Consider the following 23636-nt stretch of genomic DNA (forward strand, 5'->3'; position numbering starts at 1 on the left):
TAAGGGGACAATGGAAATATCTCTCCAAGGAGCTGTTTATACCAAGGAATGTGACGGTCACAAGGGGGCATTCTCTACGTCTGGAGGAGAGAAGTTTTTCCACCAACATAGAAGAGGATTCTTTACTGTTAGGGCAGTGAGAATCTGGAATTCCTTGCCTGAGGAGGTGGTGATGGTGAACTCAGTCGAAAGGGATCAAGAGAGGCCTGGATGTCTTCCTGGAGCGTAACAATATTGTATCTCACAGTTATTAGGTTGTTTAGAAGGACGTAGATTTGGGGATTTATTCTGACGGAATATAGGCTGAACTGGATGGACAAATGTCATTTTTAGGCCTTACTAACTATGTTACTATGAACGAGAAAAAAAAACAAATTCAGGAGGTACAATTTTTTTCTCTTTCCAGCAATTACGGTACCATACAAATTCATTAATATTTTATTTTGACAGATCAGAATTGTACAGGTCCACGTGGCAATGCAAAATATGTCTATATTTTTACTTATTCATTTTTAAATTGAGAAAAGCAAATGGTTCAAACTTTATTTTATTAATATGACATTATTTCTTAATCCTGTAGAGGACTTCATCCAATGATCAATATGTTGAATGCTTGTTCTATACACTGCAACAGTGCAGTATATAGTGAAGAGGATTGCTAGCTTGGTAATCCTTGGTACCTGAGTTTCATAAGAAACAAAGTGGTGGGATTTTGCTGCAGGCTAGGAAGAATTGGCACGTAAGTAGCCCTGTCAAAATTTAGGTGTTTAAAGGAGAGTGATCAGCACTAGCTCTGGATGCTCCTGTCAGAGGCAGATGACTGCACATTATTGAAGCCAGTACTTGCCGCTTGTGGAGCAGGATCAGATCCTGAGCCGGCTCCATACACTTGCACGTGATGTGTAACATACTGTTAGATCACACACCAGGAAGAGGTTAAAGGGGCTGCCCAGAAACACAGGCAGTAAGTCATGCGCGTGTGTTTTGTTACAACATATCCTTGTTAAAGCACCACTCAAGGGTTTTTCTTTAGCACTGGAGTGGTGATACTAAACCATGGTCCCTACCCCCAGTCTTATACTCACCCTCTGGCGTCTTTACCTTTTATTGGTGCCACTCCGGTCCATCAGCACCATCTTTTGACTGCAACTTCTGAATGGTCAAAAGTTAGACGATACATCACATGGTCTCAATTCAAGTCTATGAGAGTGAAAACGAGGATCTCATAGACCTGCATTGAAAGGTGACCTCCGGCTCGCCCAGCAAACACTGGGGCAATCCGGCAGGTCACAGACTGCTGGAGACCGACGGGAGCAGTGGCAATAGAAGAAAAAGATGGTGGCGGGTAAATATAAGAGTAGGCTCGGTCAGGGACCTTAGATTAGAAGCACCACTCCAGAGGTGAAATAAAAAAAAATACTGGAGTGAAACTTTAACAATTTACTGAACTATTTCATTCCATGGCCTATAAACACCTCACGGTTATATCTCTATTATGAGCATTGCTGTCTGCCTATGCCACCTGCAACACTTTCATTTTGGTGCAGTGCTCAGAGGTGGTGCAGCGTTTATTTCTGCCAACTACATTTCTCATATAGACATGCAGATTCTGCAAGAGCCAGCACCAGCCAAGGCTTCACATTGCCTCTGGCACTAGGCTCTCAGAAAGGGTTAATGCTCTATAGCTCCTTCCTGCAGTAATAAATATATGTATGCATAATTTACACCTTACCTTTTAGAATGAAACCTCGCAGAGATGTGAGGTTTGTATACAATGGTAATCCATTCCTATACAATTGCCATTCAATGATTATACAGCAAGCTGGAATCACACACCATTCATCTCACTTTGCTTCGCAACTAGACGTTTCCCCTGGAATTAAGTGTGATCTCGCTGTTACTAAAACCTTTCCTAACCTAAAATCACACTTCTTATTGCCCTCTCATGTGGTCTGCAGACATGCGACACATATAAATATACATTGTATTGTTGGGATGCTGAAACCATTTCTCTTTCATAGGGAAAAGGTATCACTTGGGAGTAATCTTCCAGGTATGTACACAAACAAGGACATATGTTATCTCAAATTTAATTTACTTTAAAGATTTAATGGTTTTAATGTAAATACACAGACTCCCTAGGCAAAAATCTGTGTCTTTCAATAAATCAAATGTTTCAAATTATTTGCCATGTAAGTAGTTTCAGGTGACTTTTCAGAAATATGTATAAATATGCACTATTTCTGCCCATTACGTGACTTGTATCTGCATTTATCACCAGTTTTCGCTTGGTGCATGCTCCACTCATAATTTTCAGTTGTCTCTGAGCTGGAGGGTTGAGACTAGTTGCTATTATATCACCCACACACAGTACACATAGGTACAAGAGATACCTGCTCCTGGTCTCTATGTACCTTACCCTCAGAAGCAGCATGGTGGGCATGAGACATCACTTCTGAGAAGTATAGCTATGAATTCAGCTAATCCCGAGAAAAAAACACTTAATAGAAGCAGTAAATGGCTACTGCAGCAATATCTGTGTGTCTCTATGTATTTCTCTCTGTTCCTCCCTGCTCCTACACACCCTATAGATTTATACATTTAATTTAGCAACTATAATGTGATTCCTCAGTGAGCTAACAATCCATCTTAGTTTTGGCAAAATTGATTTTTAGTAATTTTTCAGACTGAGTCAAGTGGGAGCAGAATAAGTGGCTCACAAGTGGAGAAATATGTAAATTTGTCTGATTAGATATACAGTGGATATAACAATGTAGATAGACAGTGGGTACGGAAAGTATTCAGACCCCTTTAAGTTTTTCTCTTTGTTTCATTGCAGCCATATGGTAAATTAAAAAAAAATCTTTTTTTTTTCTCATTAATGTACTCTTTGCAGCCCATCTTGACTGAAAACAGAAATGTAGAAATTTTTGCAAATTTATTAAAAAAGAAAAACTGAAATATCACATGGTCATAAGTATTCAGACCCTTTGCTCAGTATTGAGTAGAAGCACCCTTTGCGCTAGTACAGCAATGAGTCTTCTTGGGAATGATGCAACAAGTTTTTCACACCTGGATTTGGGGATCCTCTGCCATTCTTCCTTGCAGATCCTCTCCAGTTCCATCAGGTTGGATGGTGAACGTTGGTGGACAGCCATTTTCAGGTCTCTCCAGAGATGCTCAATTGGGTTTAGGTCAGGGCTCTGGCTGGGCCAGTCAAGAATTGTCAGAGAGTTGTTCTGAAGCCACTCATTTGTTATTTTAGCTGTGTATTTATAGTCATTGTCTTGTTGGAAGGTGAACCTTCGGCCAAGTCCAGAGGTCCAGAGCACTCTGGAAGAAGTTTTCATCCAGGATATCTCTGTACTTGGCCGCATTCATGTTTCCTTCAATGGCAACCAGTCGTCCTGTCCCTGCAGATGCAAAACACCCCCATAGCATGATGCTGTCACCACCACCATGTTTCATTGTTGGGATTGTATTGGGCAGTTGATGAGCAGTGCCTGGTGTTCTCCACACATACCACTTAGAATTATCACCAAAAAGTTCTATCTTCATCTCATCAGACCAGAGGATCTTATTTCTCATAGTCTGGGAGTCCTTCATGTGTTTTTTAGCAAACTCTATGCGGACTTTAATACGTTTTGCACTGAGGAGAGGCTTCTGTCAGGCCACTCTGCCATAAAGGCCCGACTGGTGGAGGGCTGCAGTGATAGTTGACTTTGTGGACATTTCTCCCATCTCCCTACTGCATTTCTGGAGCTCAGCCACAGTGATCTTTGGGTTCTTCTTTACCTCTCCCACCAAGGATCTTCTCCCACGATTGCTCAGTTTGGCTGGACGGCCAGGTCTGGGTCCCAAACTTCTTCTATTTAAGGATTATGGAGGCCACTGTGCTCTTAGGAACCTTGAGTACTGCAGAAATTCTGTTGTAACCTTGGCCAGATCTGTGCCTTGCCACAATTCTGTCTCTGAGCTCCTTGGCCAGTTCCTTTGACCTCATGATTCTCATTTGGTCTGACATGCACTGTGAGCTGTGAGGTCTTATATAGACAGGTGTGTGCCTTTCCAAATCAAGTCCTATCCGTTTAATTAAACACAGCTGGACTCCAATGAAGGAGCAGAACTATCTCAAGGAGGATCACAAGGAAATGGACAGCATGTGACTTAAATATGAGTGTTTGAGCAAAGGGTCTCAATACTTGTGACCATGTGATATTTCAGTTTTTCTTTTTTATTAAATTTGCAAAAATTTCTACATTTCTGTTTTTTTTTCAGTCAAGATGCGGTGCAGAGTGTACATTAATGTTAAAAAAATGAACTTTTTTGAATTGAACAAATGGCTGCAATGAAACAAATAGTTAAAAATTTAAAGGGGTCTGAATACTTTCCGTACCCACTAAATATGAAAAGACAAGAAGAAAATTGGTTAGGGAGGCTTCTAAGAGGCCTACAGTAACATTAAAGGAGTTGCAGGAATATCTTGAAAGCATTTGTGTACTCCATGTGACAACAATCTCCTGTATTCTTAATATGTCTGGCCTGTGGGCTAAGGTGGCAAGGTGCAAGCCAATTCTTACAAAGAAAAATATCCCAGCTTAGCTATGTTTTGCCAATCTAAAAATAAAAAAGTATGCCAAAAGCATATGGTAAAATGTGTAGTCTGATGAGATCAAGGCTGAATATTTTGGACATTTTTCCAAATGTTATGTTTGGCGCAAAGCCAACACTGTGCATCATCAAAAGAACACCCTACCCACAGTTAAGCAAGGTGGAGGTAGCATTATGCTTTTGAGATTTTTTTTAAATTTTTTTGGAAGCTGAAACTGGGGTTTAGTCAAGGTGGAGGGAATGATGAACAGTTCCAAATATCATTCACTTTTGCATCCAAATCTTCAGGCCTCTGGAAAAAGCTGACGTTGAATTTCACCTCTCAGCATGACAACCCTAAGCACACCTCTAACTCAGCAAAAAATGCCTTTGTTGTTAGAAGAAAATCAAAGTTTTGGAATGGCCCAGTCAGAGCCCTGACCTGAATCCAATTGAAAATCTGTGGTTGACCCGAACTGGGCTGTAGACAGGAGATGCCTTTGTAATCGGACAGATTTGGTGCTACTGATTGGAAGAATGGGCAAAGATTGCCAATTCTAGATGTGCCATGCTGATGGAATCCTACTCAAAAAGACTGTTGAAGTAACCTATGAATTTATGACCTCATTCAAAGTATTACTTTAAAGTTGTGCATATTCATGAAACCATATTATTTTATCTCTTTATTGTTATTTTCCACCTGAAAAGATTTGTTTATCTCTCAATGGATTTGTACAGATTATGGGTACGTTCACACAGGACGTTTTTGCTGCGTTTTTTAATGCTAATTTTCAGCTGCTTTTTACAATACCAGCAAAGCCTATGAGATTTCAGAAATCTCATGCACACACATTGGTTTTTTGTTTGATCAGTATTTTTTGCTTTGCTGCGTTTTTTTGACATAGAGCATGTCACTTCTTTCAGCGTTTTTGCTGCGTTTTTTCACCCATTGACGTGAATGGGTGTTGAAAAAAATGCAGCAAAAACGTAGGTATTATTTGCTGCTGAAAATCCAAGGACATTAGCCTGGACAAAGAGAAAAAAAAACGCATCAAAAAACGCACCAAATACGCAACAAAAAACGCACCTAAACCTGCGTTTTTGACGCAGCTTTTTCCTGCCAAGATGATCTGGTTTTGCTGCAGAAAAAAAAAGCAGCAAAAACGCCCTGTGTGAACTTACCCTATGAGTGACATAGTTGGAAAAGGTTCTAAAATGATTCTTCTTGGTATGTTTTTTTCCATGACAAAAAACTGGCACTTTAACAGAGGTGTGTAGACTTTTTCTATCAATTGTATTACATTTCTCACATTCACTTGTGCTACTGAATTATTCAAAGTCTGTTGAAACATCCATGACCATGCTATAAAAATGTTATGCCTACATCCTCCTCTAGGGCTGGCCCTGTATATTTAATGTCCAGGACTGCATACTACTTGTGGTTCATGGAGAGTAAATATCAAGACTTTTTTTTATTATTATTAAAAATGAACAGGAGAGAAGTGAAGTAATACATATAGCTACCTCTGTTACGGCTGTATAACTTCCCATAGTTTATCTGCCAATCAATGCTTAGTGGCAAATTGCAGAGGGCGAAAAATGCAAATCAGTAGATTCCCCTCTATAAACCTATTGTCTGTATCACTAATCAATCTCCCTCCTTGGTCCCTGAAGAAAAATGCATGCATAATGAGCCAAAAGGCAAAGAAGACAGAAGATGGATGCTTTCATTTGCATGAGCTAACTTCTTGTTTAACCTAGATGACTGTATGAAAGGAAGCTGTACCTGGAAACATTTATTATGCATAGTAATAAGAAAACATTTCTTTCATACAAATTTGAGCTTTTAATTAAATGCCTACATTTCTAGGGAAATACATAGACAGTTATATAAAAGCCAGCTATGCCACACCAGGAGCAATGAAGGCTTCCACAGGCATCCATGAAATATAGTCAGATCTGGGAAGAGACCATAGCAGGAGACAAGACTAGACCAACGATGACCACGTCCGGCTTCTCCCAGCGTAGCTCCAGCTGATAAACAGGTCTCTCCTATAGAGGGAGAGACCTGTCAATCACCTGGTGTAGCTCTCGGAGAAGACAGATGGGGTGTAGGACTAGTTTAGCCTCTTGCTATGGTTCCCGACCTTATCCTCTAACTATAGTTTCTCTGAAACGCTCCAACAATCATACAGACAGGCTCTGATTCATGTTGCCTGTAGTTTGGGTAGCATGAATCAAGTGACAGGTTCCCTTTAACCCCTGACAGACATGTGTCATATATATACTGCTCTGAGGGAGCTGTGTTCCCGCAAAGCGAAGTATATATATATGGTATCATGATCAAATGCGGGTGTCAGATCTATATGCTAGCACTGATCGCGGGCGTTTAACCCCTGTGATGCCGTTGTCAGTGACACCGACATCGCAGGGCATCACAGAGGGAGGGAGCTCCCATCGGCACAATGTCATGCGATTGTGTTATGCCGATGATCTCCATGTTGACCACGGGCCTAAAGATGGCCGTGGGATCAACCAGGGATGGTGGCCTTTCAGCTCATGCTCAAAGAATGACCTGACCAGCCTTCTCCCTGCATGTCAGATACTGATCTAATGCTTTGCAGTGTAGAAGCATTGCAGAGTATTAGATCAGTGATCTGTCAGTGGGAAGTCCATGTCCCATTCTGGTACAATGTCAAAAATTTACTAAAAATTTAAAATATATTTTTTTAAAAATCACTAAAGAAAAAAAAAAAACATTAATCCATTAAATACATTTATTTATGTTTAAAAAAAAAAAAAAAAAAAAAAGTACACATATTTGGTATCGACACTTCCGGAAGGACCCGACTAGTTAACAAATTCAGTGAACACTGTTAAATAAATAAAAAACGCAAAAAAAAAATGCTACATCATCATACCGCCGAACAAAAAGTGGAATAAAAAGTGATCAAAAAGACAAATGTAAATAAAAACAGTATCCCTGAAAATGTCATTTTGCTCCACAAAAGACAAGCCGCCATACAGCTGTCAGCAGAAAAATTGTTATAGCTCTGCAATAAATAATAATAGCGATGCAAAAGTAGCAATTTTTTTTCCATAGAATAGTTTTTATTGTGTAAAAGGGCCAAAACATAAAAAAAAGATATAAATGCAGTATCACTGTAATCGTACTGATTTAAAGATTAAAACTGCCTTATCAATTTTACCACATGAGGAACAGCATAAAAAAATCCAAAAGACAATTCCTAAATTGCTGGATTTTGTTTAATCTGCCTCCCAAATATCAAAATAGAAAGCGATTAAAAAAAAGTCATGTGCCCAAAAATGGTACCAATAAAAATGTCACCTCGTCCTGCAAAAAAACAAGCCCTCACGTGACTCAGTTGGCCGAAATATGGAAAAATTCTAGCCATCAAAATGCAATGCAAAAACTTTTTTTTAAAATAAAAAGCGTTTTGTGTGTGACAGCAGTCAAACAGAAAAAACCTGATGTAAATCTGATATCGCTGTAATCGCACTGACCCAAAGAATAAAGTTGTCTAATTGCTTATGCTGCACAAAGAGTGGCGTAAAAAAATAAATAAAACCAATTCTTCACATACCATTGATTTGTTCTTTCTGCTTCCCAAAGATCGCAGTAAGGCTCAGCTCACATTTATCCTGCACTTACACTGGGGTTTCCGTGTAAATCTCTGAAATACGTGATTCCGACAGAACCCCGGCATAAGATTCCCTATAATGAAGCAGATGGAGGCACTATAGACAACATCTGGTTGCTTATGATCCGGCGGTGTCAGTCTTTTCAGGTGTGCATAAATGAACGGTCCACCACAGTTTTTTGCACCTCTGAAAAAAAGGACAACGCTGAACACAGGTCAGACAGAGCCCAGAGCAACTCTGTTGCTGCATTATAGTGAACTCCAATGTAAGTGTAGAGCCCCGGATAAATGTGATCCCAAATGTTATGTAAACAGTTCCCAACAAAAGCTTCAACTCAAATCAACAAACAAAGCAAGTCCCCGCTCAGCTCTGCCATCTGTTAATGGAAATATAGCGGGCTTCCACGCCACTGGTAGTACAAAGACTCTGGAAAAGCGCTATAGCTCCTTGTAATGTAGACATGTGGTAGATGTTATTTATTCATTATTTTGTGTGACAGAAGACTCTGATTTAAGGGCATAAAAAATAAAAGTTTGAAAATTGCAACATTTTCCAAATTGTCAACAAACTTCCGATATTTCCACAAAGAAATGCATGTCATATCGAACAAATTTTACCACTATCATGAAGTACAATATGTTACTAGAAAATCTCAGAATCAGTGGGATTTGTTGAAGTGTTCCAGAGTTATTACCTTATAAAGCGACAGTTACATAGTTACATAGTTATTAAGGTTGAAGGAAGACTGTAAGTCCATCTAGTTCAACCCATAGCCTAACCTAACATGCCCTAACATGTTGATCCAGAGGAAGGCAAAAAAAAACCATGTGGCAAAGAGTAACTCCACCATGGGGAAAAAAATTCCTTCCCGACTCCACATACGGCAATCAGACTAGTTCCCTGGATCAACGCCTCATCAAGGAATCTAGTGTATATACCTTGTAACATTATACTTTTCCAGAAAGGTATCCAGTCCCCTCTTAAATTTAATTAATGAATCACTCCTTACAACATCATACGGCAGAGAGTTCCACAGTCTCACTGCTCTTACAGTAAAGAATCTGCGTCTGTTATTATGCTTAAACCTTCTTTCCTCCAGACGTAGAGGATGCCCCCTTGTCCCTGTCTCAGGTCTATGATTAAAAAGATCATCAGAAAGGTCTTTGTACTGTCCCCTCATATATTTATACATTAAAATAAGATCACCCCTTAGTCTTCGTTTTTCCAAACTAAATAGCCCCAAGTGTAATAACCTATCTTGGTATTGCAGACCCCCCAGTCCTCTAATAACCTTGGTCGCTCTTCTCTGCACTCGCTCTAGTTCAGCTATGTCTTTCTTATACACCGGAGACCAGAACTGTGCACAGTATTCTAAGTGTGGTCGAACTAGTGACTTGTATAGAGGTAAAATTATGTTCTCCTCATGAGCATCTATGGCTCTTTTAATGCATCCCATTATTTTATTTGCCTTTGTAGCAGCTGCCTGACACTGGCCACTGAATATGAGTTTGTCATCCACCCATACACCCAGGTCTTTTTCATTGACGGTTTTGCCCAGAGTTTTAGAATTAAGCACATAGTTATACATCTTATTACTTCTACCCAAGTGCATGACCTTACATTTATCCCCATTAAAGCTCATTTGCCATTTATCAGCCCAAGCTTCTAGTTTACATAAATCATCCTGTAATATAAAATTCTCCTCCCCTGTATTGATTACCCTGCAGAGTTTAGTGTCATCTGCAAATATTGAAATTCTACTCTGAATGCCCCCTACAAGGTCATTAATAAATATGTTAAAAAGAAGAGGGCCCAATACTGACCCCTGTGGTACCCCACTGCTAACCGCGACCCAGTCCGAGTGTGCTCCATTAATAACCACCCTTTGTTTCCTATCCCTGAGCCAGCTCTCAACCCACTTACACATATTTTCCTCTATCCCCATTACTCTCATTTTATGTAACAATGTTTTGTGTGGCACCGTATCAAAAGCTTTGGAAAAGTCCATATACACTACGTCCACTGGGTTCCCTTGGTCCAGTCCGGAACTTACCTCTTCATAGAAGCTGATCAAATTAGTCTGACATGAGCGGTCCCTAGTAAACCCATGTTGGTATTGGGTCATGAGGTTATTCCTCTTCAGATACTCCAGCATAGCATCCCTTAGAATGCCCTCCAGGATTTTACCCACAGTAGAGGTTAAGCTTACTGGCCTATAATTACCGAGTTCAGTTTGACAGTGGTCAGAATTGTAAAATTTGGCCTGGTCAGGAAGGTGAAAACAGGCTGAGGGGTGAAGGGGTTAAGGAAATAGCATGTAATAATGTCAGAAATTATGTGTTGATGCTGGTAAGTTCCTAAGGATCGAAAATCCCCCCAAAAATGTAAGTAAAAGTTGATTCTTTAGTGGTTGCCCTTGTAGTATTTACAGTGGGGCAAAAAAGTATTTAGTCAGTCAGCAATAGTGCAAGTTCCACCACTTAAAAAGATGAGAGGCGTCTGTAATTTACATCATAGGTAGAACTCAACTATGGGAGACAAACTGAGAAAAAAAAATCCAGAAAATCACATTGTCTGTTTTTTTATCATTTTATTTGCATATTATGGTGGAAAATAAGTATTTGGTCAGAAACAAAATTTCATCTCAATTCTTTGTAATATATCCTTTGTTGGCAATGACAGAGGTCAAACGTTTTCTGTAAGTCTTCACAAGGTTGCCACACACTGTTGTTGGTATGTTGGCCCATTCCTCCATGCAGATCTCCTCTAGAGCAGTGATGTTTTTGGCTTTTCGCTTGGCAACACGGACTTTCAACTCCCTCCAAAGGTTTTCTATAGGGTTGAGATCTGGAGACTGGCTAGGCCACTCCAGGACCTTGAAATGCTTCTTACGAAGCCACTCCTTCGTTGCCCTGGCGGTGTGCTTTGGATCATTGTCATGTTGAAAGACCCAGCCACGTTTCATCTTCAATGCCCTTGCTGATGGAAGGAGGTTTGCACTCAAAATCTCACGATACATGGCCCCATTCATTCTTTCATGTACCCGGATCAGTCGTCCTGGCCCCTTTGCAGAGAAACAGCCCCAAAGCATGATGTTTCCACCACCATGCTTTACAGTAGGTATGGTGTTTGATGGATGTAACTCAGTATTCTTTTTCCTCCAAACACGACAAGTTGTGTTTCTACCAAACAGTTCCAGTTTGGTTTCATCAGACCATAGGACATTCTCCCAAAACTCCTCTGGATCATCCAAATGCTCTCTAGCAAACTTCAGACGGGCCTGGACATGTACTGGCTTAAGCAGTGGGACACGTCTGGCACTGCAGGATCTGAGTCCATGGTGGCGTAGTGTGTTACTTATGGTAGGCCTTGTTACATTGGTCCCAGCTCTCTGCAGTTCATTCACTAGTTCCCCCCGCGTGGTTCTGGGATTTTTGCTCACCGTTCTTGTGATCATTCTGACCCCACGGGGTGGGATTTTGCGTGGAGCCCCAGATCGAGAGAGATTATCAGTGGTCTTGAATGTCTTCCATTTTCTAATTATTGCTCCCACTGTTGATTTCTTCACTCCAAGCTGGTTGGCTATTGCAGATTCAGTCTTCCCAGCCTGGTGCAGGGCTACAATTTTGTTTCTGGTGTCCTTTGACAGCTCTTTGGTCTTCACCATAGTGGAGTTTGGAGTCAGACTGTTTGAGGGTGTGCACAGGTGTCTTTTTATACTGATAACAAGTTTAAACAGGTGCCATTACTACAGGTAATGAGTGGAGGAAAGAGGAGACTCTTAAAGAAGAAGTTACAGGTCTGTGAGAGCTAGAAATCTTAATTGTTTGTTTCTGACCAAATACTTATTTTCCACCATAATATGCAAATAAAATGATAAAAAAACAGACAATGTGATTTTCTGGATTTTTTTTTCTCAGTTTGTCTCCCATAGTTGAGGTCTACCTATGATGTAAATTACAGACGCCTCTCATCTTTTTAAGTGGTGGAACTTGCACTATTGCTGACTGACTAAATACTTTTTTGCCCCACTGTATCTTCCAGGTAATTCCCAGAGCAAATTAAAGTTTCATTACTACACAGTGCGACGAGTCAACCTTTCCCCTCTGTTATCAAGCACAACATTTAGAACACATTTACTGCTAGGGTTGCAAACTTTTCAATATTTTAAGACATTTCTGTGGCTGTTCTTAAAAAATATTCAAGAAGGAAACCTAAGTAAGGCAATATGTGAATTAGCCAGGGATTAGAAATTCCCCCTATATGGGAGGCTGTATGTAATCAGTGTATAAGCCACTGCTGAGAAAAGGATGGTAAAATAGGTCACATTCCACACTTCTCTGCACATAGCTGATGGCAATCTCTTGGGGCAAAGTGCTACCAGCCCACTCTGCTACACTGCCTTTATAGAACGCACTCAGATGGAATATTGTCATAGAAAAGCAAAAGGAAACATGGCACATGCTCAATAACACTGGTGCCCATAAAATGAATGCCCCCTCCCCTAAATATAGGTTTGCGGTTTAGGATCCATAAATATATTTTCAGAAACTGCAATATTACAATGCATTTCCCTTAAGGCTATGTTCACACGTTGCGATTTTTGCAGCGTTTTGTGCTGCTTTTGTTAATGAAAATATAATGAAATATCTGAACCATTTTCCAAGACCCCAATTTTTAAATTTTAACGTTACAAATTTTTCCAGAATGGACAAAAATGTTACTTTTCATATGAACACCATGTGGCAGTGCTGGCGAAATACAAATAGCTTACCGTAACTTTTATGTTAAACAGATTAAAAAAAAAAAAATCTACAGTCTTTTTCTCATGTTTCCATCTATATAACTAAATCTTGAAATCATACAGTTTTCACACCAGCTATTGAGCCCTAGTAGTAGGCTGACACATTCTGTAATATTCAGCTTGTGCTGTGTACGTGAAAGTGAATCAGGAGGTTTGCCTTATCATATGACAAAACTATAATGAAAGGTAACATCTCATAAAACTGGAGGCAGCCAACAGGAACACACCATTGACAATAGGCAGTTAATAAAGGTGGTGCATCGCCATATGCCAGTAAGGCTACGTTCACATTAGCGTTGTGCGGCGCAGCGTCGGGCGCAGCTGCAGCGACGCATGCGTCATGCGCCCCTATATTTAACATGGGGGGCGCATAGACATGCGTTGTCTTGCGTTTTGTGACGCATGTGTCATTTTGGCGCAACTGTCAGGCCGCAGAGGACGCTGCATGATGCAGTTTTTTCTGGGCCAAAAATCATGCAAAAAATGAACGCATGCGTCACAAAACGCTGCGTTGTGCATGCGTTGTGTCGCCGACGCTGCGCCGCACAATGCAAATGTGAACGTAGCCTAATCTGTGATCGCTGGACTGAAGTCCTGAGCACCACCTTTTACCTAACTGCATCTACAGCTCTTCTTTTGATTAACCAGACTGCTGGTGCAACGCATTACATGCACATCACGCTGTAACAATGACATTGCGCCAGGCCAGCTAATCAAAGGAAGAGCCACAGCTACCATCAGACAAGACACAGTCCTTAAAGAAGCACTTCCATCAAAGTTTTTCTTAGCTGTAAAGAAGGGCAAAATGAGCAATTATAAGTACAGAGTACCATATAATACGATGGCTGCAATATATGAAGAGGATAAAAATGCTGATGGGAGTGCTCCTTTAAGGCTTCCATCCGGTGGCAACAAATAATGAGGTGTCTAAGACTATGTGCACACAATGCGGATTTGTAGCATTTACGCAGCGTTTTTTCCACGCGGAAATACTCCAAAAACGCAATGGATTACTTAAGCAATGATAATCAATGACATTCCTGAAGAGTTGTGCACATGATCTGAAGATTTCCATCCTTATTTGCAGCGTTTTATTTTCTGCAGCATGTCAATTCTTTTTGCAGATCTGCAGCGTTTCTGCACCCACTGACTTCCATTGAGTCAGTCAAATCCGCAGCAAAAACGCAGGTATAAAAAGGTTTGCAGATTTGCTGCAGATTTGCTGCCCAAAATACTGTGATTTGTCAAAGGGAAATGATGTCAGGAGGAAGAGTGTGTGGGTGGAGAATGTGTGCTTGTGTACCCAGGCGTCGTCTGATGGGACTACTACTCCCACCCGGCTACGTGTTTTGTCTCGTATAACAGAGACAGCATAAGCCGATGATGGGAAATAGTCTCATCGTCCGGAGCCTGTGTTCAATTGTAGAAAAAAAAAAAAAAAAAAATCAAAACATTTACATATTCATATACAAAATACATACTCACCGAACACCTAATCCCAGATGCCCGTGTCTCCTGCAAGCAATAAAAGATCATAAACCAACATATACTCCATACCCGTCTTAGTCCACTTAATACCGAGTGTCCCACGTCACTCTCACCTGGCCGCCGGCGATACGCTGAAGGAGGTAAATGCTCCCACAGTGTATCACTGAGCTGCCGTGAGAGTTCACCGGAGTTCATCAAATGATCAGCTCCGATGCTCTCACTTACAGCACCGCTGCGTGGGAAAGTTCTCACACAGCAATAGTGCCGTAAGTAAGAGTATCAGAGCTGATGAACTCCGGGGAACTCTCACGGCGGCTCAGTGATACACTGCGGGAGCGATCACCTCCTGTCAGTGTATCGCCGGAGGCCGGGTAGAGCAGTCACATCTCCCGATGGGACTGTTCTACACGTGAGATCGCTGTGGGACACTTGGTATTAAATGGACTACGTCAGACAGGATAGTATTATATGTTGGTTTATTATTTTTTGATTGTTTGCATGCAGGAGACGAGGGCATCGAGGATTAGGCGTTCAGTAAGTATGGTAAATTTAGATTCAAGAAAGGAGTCTGTGTGATTATTTAAAATAAAGGACTTTATTCTGGCCTTGTCTTTATTTACCATGTAACTATAGGATTAGTAATGGACAGGTGTCTTACAGACGCCTCTCCATTACTAAGCCGTGGGCTTGATGTCACCTAACAATACAAAGGTGACATCAACTCCACAAATATGAACCCCACTGGCCACCGCTACAGGGCAAGTGGGAAGAGCGAGGCTGTGCCAGAATTGGCACATCTATAAGATGCAGCATTTCTAAGGCAGCTGAGAGCTGATGTTCTCAGCATGGGAGGATGCCAATATACATGGCCCCTTCCCAGGCTATTAATATCAGCCCACAGCTGTCTGCCTAGCCTTTGCTGGTTCGATTTTATAGGGGGACCCCATGTCAATTTTTTTCTGGGTTTCTCCTGTAAACTAGCCAGTAAAAGCTAAGCAAACAGCTGTGAGCTGATATTAATAGATTGGGAATCTTTGGCTATTGGCTCCTTCCCAGAATAATAACATCTGCCCTCAGCCGTCGGCTTTCCTTCTGCTGGTTATTAAAATTAGCCCACGCAATATTTTTTGAAAAATAAACAGATATTGCATTTCACGCAGATTTCTGACAGTTGCTTTTTTGTTACAGCATATGTAGGTTAATTATCTTAATGCTCCTACATAGGCTGTTGTGTGTGTGTGTGTCTTTATTTAGTATTAATGAGGGTATCTGGCTGAAGAGGTTGAACAAGGATATTACATCACAATTCTTTTTTTTTTTTAAATATCTTTATTTAGCTCTATGGATTTACAAAAACGCATGAAAAAACGCATTAAAAACCGCATCAAAAACCCAATAAAAACGCATGGATTTTCCACTGCGTTTTTCTGCCTAGAGATACAGAATCCTTGCAGAAATTTCTGCAAGCAAATCCACAACGTGCGCGCACAGCCTAATGGACCAGGTCTACCAACTGTAGTAGTAGACAAAGCTCGCAATCTTCCATTCCAACCAATGTAACAGGCAAACCTAGTTGAAGAGGGTTTCTCATGTTGCCTTGACATCACAACTACTCTATTACAGAGCATCACTGATCTCTAATGTCAAGTTGTCTGTAGCCAAATCTTTAAAAAACTGGCCTTTTCAGAATTTGAACTGCCAACACTGCACTGTTTTGGGGTTATGTTTAACTTTGTTCTCTCCTTCACTCCCTATATTAAATCATTAGTAAATTCATGTTACCCACACCTTAAAACACAACTCCAGAATTTGCTCTTTCCTCACTATGAAGGCAGCTAAAAGTCTCATTGCTGCTCTGATTATGTCTTTTCTTGATAACTGAAAATCACTACTGATTAGCCTACTCTTTCCATCACCAAAATTTAAATTTTTCGCTCTATTCTGAACACAGCAGGCAGGCTCATAGTGTGATCACTTTACCACTGTATCTATCTACCCACAGCCAGTCACTGCCCAATTCCTTTAGAATTAAAAATTAAAGCTCTAGACACTGACCATATTTCCTAATTTGACCCCTTTCCTTTTAACCTCCTGTCCTCCATTATTTATATAACCATAGCTGGACCACAGTACTAATTAAACACTTTTATAAGAAGTCATACTACAAAGTTCAGTTTCATAATTATGCCCGCTTTCCACCACTTGCAGCAATATCAGAACAATTAATCTACACATCACTTACCCCCTTAGGCTTCAGAAATGAATGCTGTCAGGAAGTTGAATGCTCTGTGAGCAACATGTTCAGCTTTCCTGATCATAGAGTGCTGAATAGGGAGAGAGAACTGTGCAGTCGTAGACAGCTGATATATTCCTGCTCTGTACAGATCATACCGACCATACATGCAGTATGTTGGGTAGAAGAAAAAAACCAGCTGCATAGTTCTATCAAACACCAGGCCAGAAATGTAATGACCATTAATAAATCAATAAATTGGTTAGAGATATCTGATGCAGCCAATTTTCAATTCTAAATGACTGTGTATAGAAAAAAAGATGATGTTGGAGAGGCAGAGTCTCTCAGAAGCAAAGATAGTCACAGGTTCTTCAGTCTGTGAACAACAGTATCTATACATTGTGGAACAATTTCATAATAATGTTCCTTAACGTAAAATTGCCAAAACTTAAATATCCCACCACCTACAGTACATAATGTCATAAAAAGATGCAGAGATTCTGGAGAAATCTATGTGGACAAGGCTGACGGACAATGTTGGATGATTGATCTATGGTCCCCCAGGTCACATTGCATTAACATCGTCATGATTCGGTTGTGTAAATCACTGCATGGGCTCAGGATACTTCCAGAAATGATTCCCTGAACACAGTTTGCCGTGTAATCCACAAATGCAAATTAAAGCTTTATGATGCAAAAATTCCGGCAAAGACTCTGGACTGTGGAGCAGCGAGAACCCTACATCAGGCAAGCATGGAACAACATTCTCTCCAAACACTCCAGCAACTGGTCTCCTCACTTCCCAGATGTTTATAGACTGTTGAAAAAAAAAAAAGAAGAGGGAATGCTACATAACACCAGACATGGCCCTTTTTCAACATTTTTGAGATGTGTTGCTGTCATCAATTTCTAAATGTATTTATTTTTTCTACATATGAAATGGAAAAAAAATAATTGTCAACTTCTGATCTGTGCACTATGTTCTGCTGTGAATAAAATATGGCTATAATTGCATTCTTGTTTTCTTTAAGTTTTAAACTTAAAGTGTCACAACTTTTTTGGAATTGGGGTTGTACAATTCTTAGTCAGGTATGCAAAAATAAATTGTGGGCACAACAGAATTTCAAAGGGAGGCTCATATTTATCATATGCAGGATGGATAGTCACTAGGGGCTGAGCATCAAATAAGTGCAAAGTAAGCACTACACTAATAGGCATCAGGATACTGTGTACATGTGCTAATCTCCTCCATAGGGAGAGGGATAGCGCATCACAGTCTGGAACACAGAAGAAAGAGGAATTTGCTAATGAACAAAAAAGTCAGCCTTTTTTTTATTTTTACAATCCAGCCTATTTGCAAACTTGCTTAAAGGGATTGTCTGAAACGAAAAGTGAATTTCACACTATTTCTATTTCCAACTACCGTATTTAGTTCAATCTAACCATTTTTCTAATTTCTAATGTACTTCAGTAAAAAATTCCCTACCGCTCACTCTCTACTCGGACTTTCTTTTTTTTCTCCTTCAGATGACGATTCGTTTGAGTCTCCCACTGGGCATTCTCAAAAAGATCGTCATCCGTGGGCTGTGGTTGCTGTCAGTCCCACTAGGTTCTTTTTCACCCTGATAATGTCCTGCTTCAATAGTGTTGATGGAGAAGCGACTGCAGCTTATATCAGGCCCCAAACTTCTCCTGTCCCTGAAACACCGCATCTTCAGTCCACTCTGCTACTGTCCTCACCACCTCAATCTCTGAAACAAGATGTGCCCAGGGGGTAATGACTGACCTAGGGTGATGAGATCTCGTTTCAGTGAATGAGATGGTGGGGACAGAAGCAATGTGGACTGAAGATGCGGGGCCGCGGTGACAGAAGAAGTGTGGTGGCGTGCTATAAGCTGCGGTCACTTCTCCATCAGTGCTACTGAAATCCCCTGATGAAGCTTCGTTTCATCGTGGAAAGGGAAACAAAGGCAGCGATAGCAGCCTGGGGCTCCTGATGACGATCTGGTTGAGGATACCCAGCGCCTGTGAATCAGCATTGGAAGCAAGAAAAAAGAGAACACAGATAGGAAGTTAGAGAGGGAGAGGTAGGGAAGTACATTAGAAAAGTGGTTAGATTATTAGATTAAATTGTTTGACATATAGAAGGGAAATTCACTGTTACTTTCGGACAACCCCTTCTTGTCCATTTATATGTACTGGAATGGCAAAAGTGGTAGCAAACAGCCTTTACTATACAGTTTAGTCAGTGAATAGGTAAGATTTATTCACATCCATTTCCATTATCCCCACAGTGCATTGCTATGATATTTTCAAACAGATAAACATGTGAATTTATCAGGGATTGGAAACGTTTTTCTATGCTCATAGTAAATTAATTCAGTATTTATACAAACTCAACCTTTATTTCCTGACCTGTGGCACTGTATCCATTTATCCTCTTTCAAAAAAATGGTCACTGGTTCTAAAAGCTGCGAGATACCATACTAGAACTTGTTGCAATTGCTTTATGCCCTCAATGCACCACACAACAATATATACATGTTGTCATGCAGCGGTATCCACTCCGTGCAGTGATGAGGCAGTGACCCAGCAAAGTTCAAAGCAAAATGTCTCTTTAATGTTCAACTCACAGAAATTCACAGCACACGATATCCTTCGGATCGCAGCCGGGAATAATATCCTCCAGATTGCAGTCAATAAACACGCCAATCCATCTCCGAGACCGTTTGCCGTGGGCGACTGCACCGCCGTGAACTCTGTGGGTGCCAGGCCTTTCAGCTCCCTTGGCTGTTTGGCTTCGCTTGCCTGTGTTGCCTCACACAGGTGAAGCTCTGCAGAGCATTCAGCTCTGCATTCCTGCAAACACCAGACTGACACTGACAATGAACCTGACACACCCAACCCTCTGCTTCAGGGGTTTTTACAAGCAACCTGTGGTCTTCGGCCACATGGAAAACCTGGTCAGGAAGGAAACGGACTGCCCCACTACCATCCTGTAGTCCGTTTCAAAAATAAAAGCCCAGGAGGTTTTCTTAAATCTGCCCAGGACAAATAGCTTGTCCAAGACCTATACTCACTATTATTCTGCATTGCAATCACAGCTGTGCCTGTGCCTGCAATGCACTCACATGGCCTCCATACGCCTCCGTGCGCATCCTGGGGGAAACATACAGTGACCATCACATGTAACAACAGTCACTGCCTCACAATGTGGAAAAGTGCCATCACCAACAATTACATTATTGTAGTGCATGGCAATTTATGTATACAAGGCAGGTGAGCCAACATGACAATGATGACCAATTAGGATTTACCAAATGGGAATCGGTTGTTTATGAGTTTCCTGCCATTCCTAACCAATCATAAATGACCAAATAGGTGTCTATAATCACAGTGACAATATGCAGACAATGTAATACATGATCCAGTAAATATTAAAGGCTTTAAAGTTTGCTTTGGGCTATTGATCCTTCTAAAGATCTTCTGAGCTGGACAAGTAAGACGGAAGGTTGCAACAAGAGCTCTTTTTTAATTTTGTGTTCTGGTCTTAGCTTAGTGCTAATATTTGAGGTAGACGCGTCATTTTGCCTTTGTCTCTGCACATTTCTGTTCTATTTAAAAAGCTGCTGTAAAATCACTCTTGCTTTTTCTCGCTTTATATAGTTTCAGGCTAGAAGAGATCAGGTTCCTCTTAAAATACCAATACCATAAGACTGCAGATATGAGCGTCTACTAGAAAGGGAAACCTCTACAGAGTACACACCTCCTAATAGGCAGACATTGGGTGTAAGGACAGCGGTAATCAGATATGTTGTCAAGTTGTTTTATATGAATCTGATTGTCCCGATTGATTGCTGGAATCAGGGTCTCTGCCCTCAGAACATACTGCTCTCAGACGGGGTAGTAAAAACCTGGTGACAGATTCCCTGTAACTCACTGGTCATTTTACTTAACAATTGGTCAGAGGGCAGATTAACAGGTTGTCTGGCAAAATATAATATAACCATGACTTGCTTAATGAAAAATCAATAAAAGAAACAATACTCAAAGACATTTACCGTGATCCAGTCTGCTTTACAACGGCAGGATATAGCAGCAGTAGGACCACTGCAGCCAATCACAGGAGTCTTCTGCAGTGCGTCATCAGTAATGTCACAGTAACAAACTGTGGTGGCCAATCACAGATCCCAGATTTTGCTGCTGCTTTAAATGGTGCCTAATTATAGAGAGAACTGTGCGGATTTCCAATTACACAGTCCACTCTATCCCTTTGTCCCCTTCCCTGCACTGATCTGTATAAGGCAAGGGTCACATCACCGGATTTCCTCTCATCCGAGAGAATCGGGCTAATTATACTAATCACACTCTGACCACATTTTGATCAGCATCTGATCACAGTGTGATTTCATTTTCTCAGATGTGGAAAAGATGGAGAAAAAACAAACAAACTCCATCTTCTCCATTCTATCAGTCTGTGAACACAGCACCGCACTCGGATGTCATCCGAGCGCAGTCTGACTTGAGTTGCATGCCCGAGTGGAGTGTGCCCTGAATATTGGATGCAAATTGTGCATGCTGTGATATTTTCTCTCGAACAGGTCTGTCCGAGGAAAAATATCCTGTGTGCGGCCCTATAGATAACATTGGTCCGAGTACAGTCCGATGTTTTGGTGGATTGCACACAGACAAAAAATACAGTTGTCTGCATGAGTCCCAAATGAACAATCCGTTTTTATTCTGCATTCTACTAATACAAGCTTTTCCTACATACTTACCATACAGTACCCGATCTAGAGCCAGCAGACTAATCTGGTCACATGCTGGTGACAGTGGCCATGAAGATATGGTTGGCGATCGTAAAGAAAATGATATTGCATATTCATACACTGGCCACACTTCAATTAGTAGAGTCATTGAATCATAAGAGCAGAGACGGTACAGCCTAACTGTTGCCGTCACTGCCTACTGACATGCGGTTACTTACCAGCAGGGAGCCGTTGTAACCACAGGATTCTGCTACATTCATTCTGAGAATGTGGAATACAGTTTTACACTGTCCGCTTGGCGCAAGCACCATAAGTGACGGACTGACAGCGAGGAATAGCGGCTGGGTGCAAGTTTACATCCAGCGCTGCAAAACATTCTAGAAGTACACTTGCGCGAATCTATAGAGGCCATCTCTCAGCAGCAGTACAGTCAATTAGAGGGAGAGTCTATCACGCGCTCCCGCTTTAATCTTCTTCTGCTTTTTCACACTCATTAGAGCAGACAGATTTAAACCCAGAACAGCTATTTCACTAAGTATGTCTCGCGGAAGAAACTGTAAATATATAGAAAAAAATTGTTTGCTTCCTACCAACAGCCACGATCTCCAGCACCTCGGAATCTAACAGCCAAATGCATCTGGCGGATTAATTTATTAATAGTGAGGACGAAGATCCGAGGACTTACCCATAGTAACCAGACTCCAGATAGAATTCCCATAGTAGAGGTTGGAAACCTGGAGCCCGATTACTAAAGGCAACTCCTCCAAGTCTTGTCTCGTTTTCATAAATCGGAGGCAGGTTTGGTTGTTTCTTAACAAGAAAAATATATTTATTAAAGATATAGTTCAGTAGACTTGTACCTACCGGTGATGCTCTGCCGTCTAACAGCCAAAGAACCATCTGGCGCTTTCGTCTGGGAAGCGGACTTTGTGTAAGGACCTTCATCTGAGAACAAAAGAAAAACAAACATTGACTTGGTTGCAACTTATGAAAGAAGAAATGTTTTAAAAAAAAAACTAAAAATGTGACACAGAAGCCAAGTACAAGTCGCTACATAAATGACTGCACTTATTTTGACATCCGCACACCAACATGGAATAGTTATGTCTGGCAAAGCACTGTGAGCACATCTCACTAAATGGCATGTAATCGAGGCGGATTCATTCATCTTAAATTGTTTGTGAATAATAGAACATGAAGCATACATAATGTGACGGAAATCAAAGTCATCGACTAAACGAGGTGTGTGAAAAGTCTTTCTTACTGTCTACACGATTTTGCAAACACAAGTAGCTAAACACAGGGAAAATTAAATACTGTGGGCCACACCAAGATAGGAAAGCTATCTGAAGGCCTTCCAACAGGGCTAGCATTGGGCATGGGGGCAAGCTGACCACTTGCTCATGGTCCATCTTTTGGTGGAACAGCTTAATTCCCCAAGTTAGGAAAAGCCTGCAGACTCATTGAGCTCCCCTTAATGATTAGGCAGAGTGTCAGTGAGGCTCTCCGCTGATTACAGAGAGCCGAGGCTTAACAATTACATATTCACGGTCTTCTGTATCCCCTCCCTGAACAAGGAGGTGCAGTCTGTGTAATAGAGTGAGAAGGAGCAATGGGGGGCGGTCTGTGCAACCGTTGAAGGGATGTCCTCTCTCATGTACGCATTCGGTAGCGTTCACACAGGCAATGCGGTTTGGTCCAAACAGGAAGAGTTTTATTTCTTTCATAAAACTCCAAGGGATTCAACCAAACACAGCCTGTTCTAGGCACAAAGGTATAACAGCAAATAAACAGTTTAATCAGCAGGCACATATATGTCAGTGCGGGTTCACCCGAACAGATTACAGTCCTTTCTCACACAGCAAATTTCATGCAGAGAAAAGGCATGATCCCACCAGTCTCGGTATTCCCTTCAGCCTGAGCTCCAGTGCCAAGCAAAAGTATTCAACTCTAGGCACAGTTCACACTGAACCGGCTGCAGCTTCCACACAGGTGTCTGCACACACAGACTGCCTACCCATGCAGTCTCCATTCAGAGAGAGACTCTGGCAAGTCTCTCTCCCTGCTGCAGTTCACATGATGGCTGGCA

At 41.2% G+C, this 23636-nt stretch overlaps 1 protein-coding gene across 10 annotated transcripts in view; it reads right to left on the bottom strand.

Annotated features, from left to right (window-relative positions):
- GRIP1 (glutamate receptor interacting protein 1) overlaps positions 1-23636 on the bottom strand; it is a 787412-nt gene that overhangs the window by 164978 nt on the left and 598798 nt on the right. For all 10 annotated transcript variants that reach the window (XM_077265228.1, XM_077265231.1, XM_077265226.1 and 7 more), the window contains exon 2: positions 22412-22492. In XM_077265228.1, the coding sequence (XP_077121343.1) occupies positions 22412-22492 (81 nt within the window). The remainder of the gene's footprint in view (positions 1-22411; positions 22493-23636) is intronic.

This window comes from Ranitomeya variabilis, chromosome 5 (assembly GCF_051348905.1).
Source record: "Ranitomeya variabilis isolate aRanVar5 chromosome 5, aRanVar5.hap1, whole genome shotgun sequence".
In the NCBI taxonomy this organism is placed as follows: Eukaryota; Metazoa; Chordata; class Amphibia; order Anura; family Dendrobatidae; genus Ranitomeya; species Ranitomeya variabilis.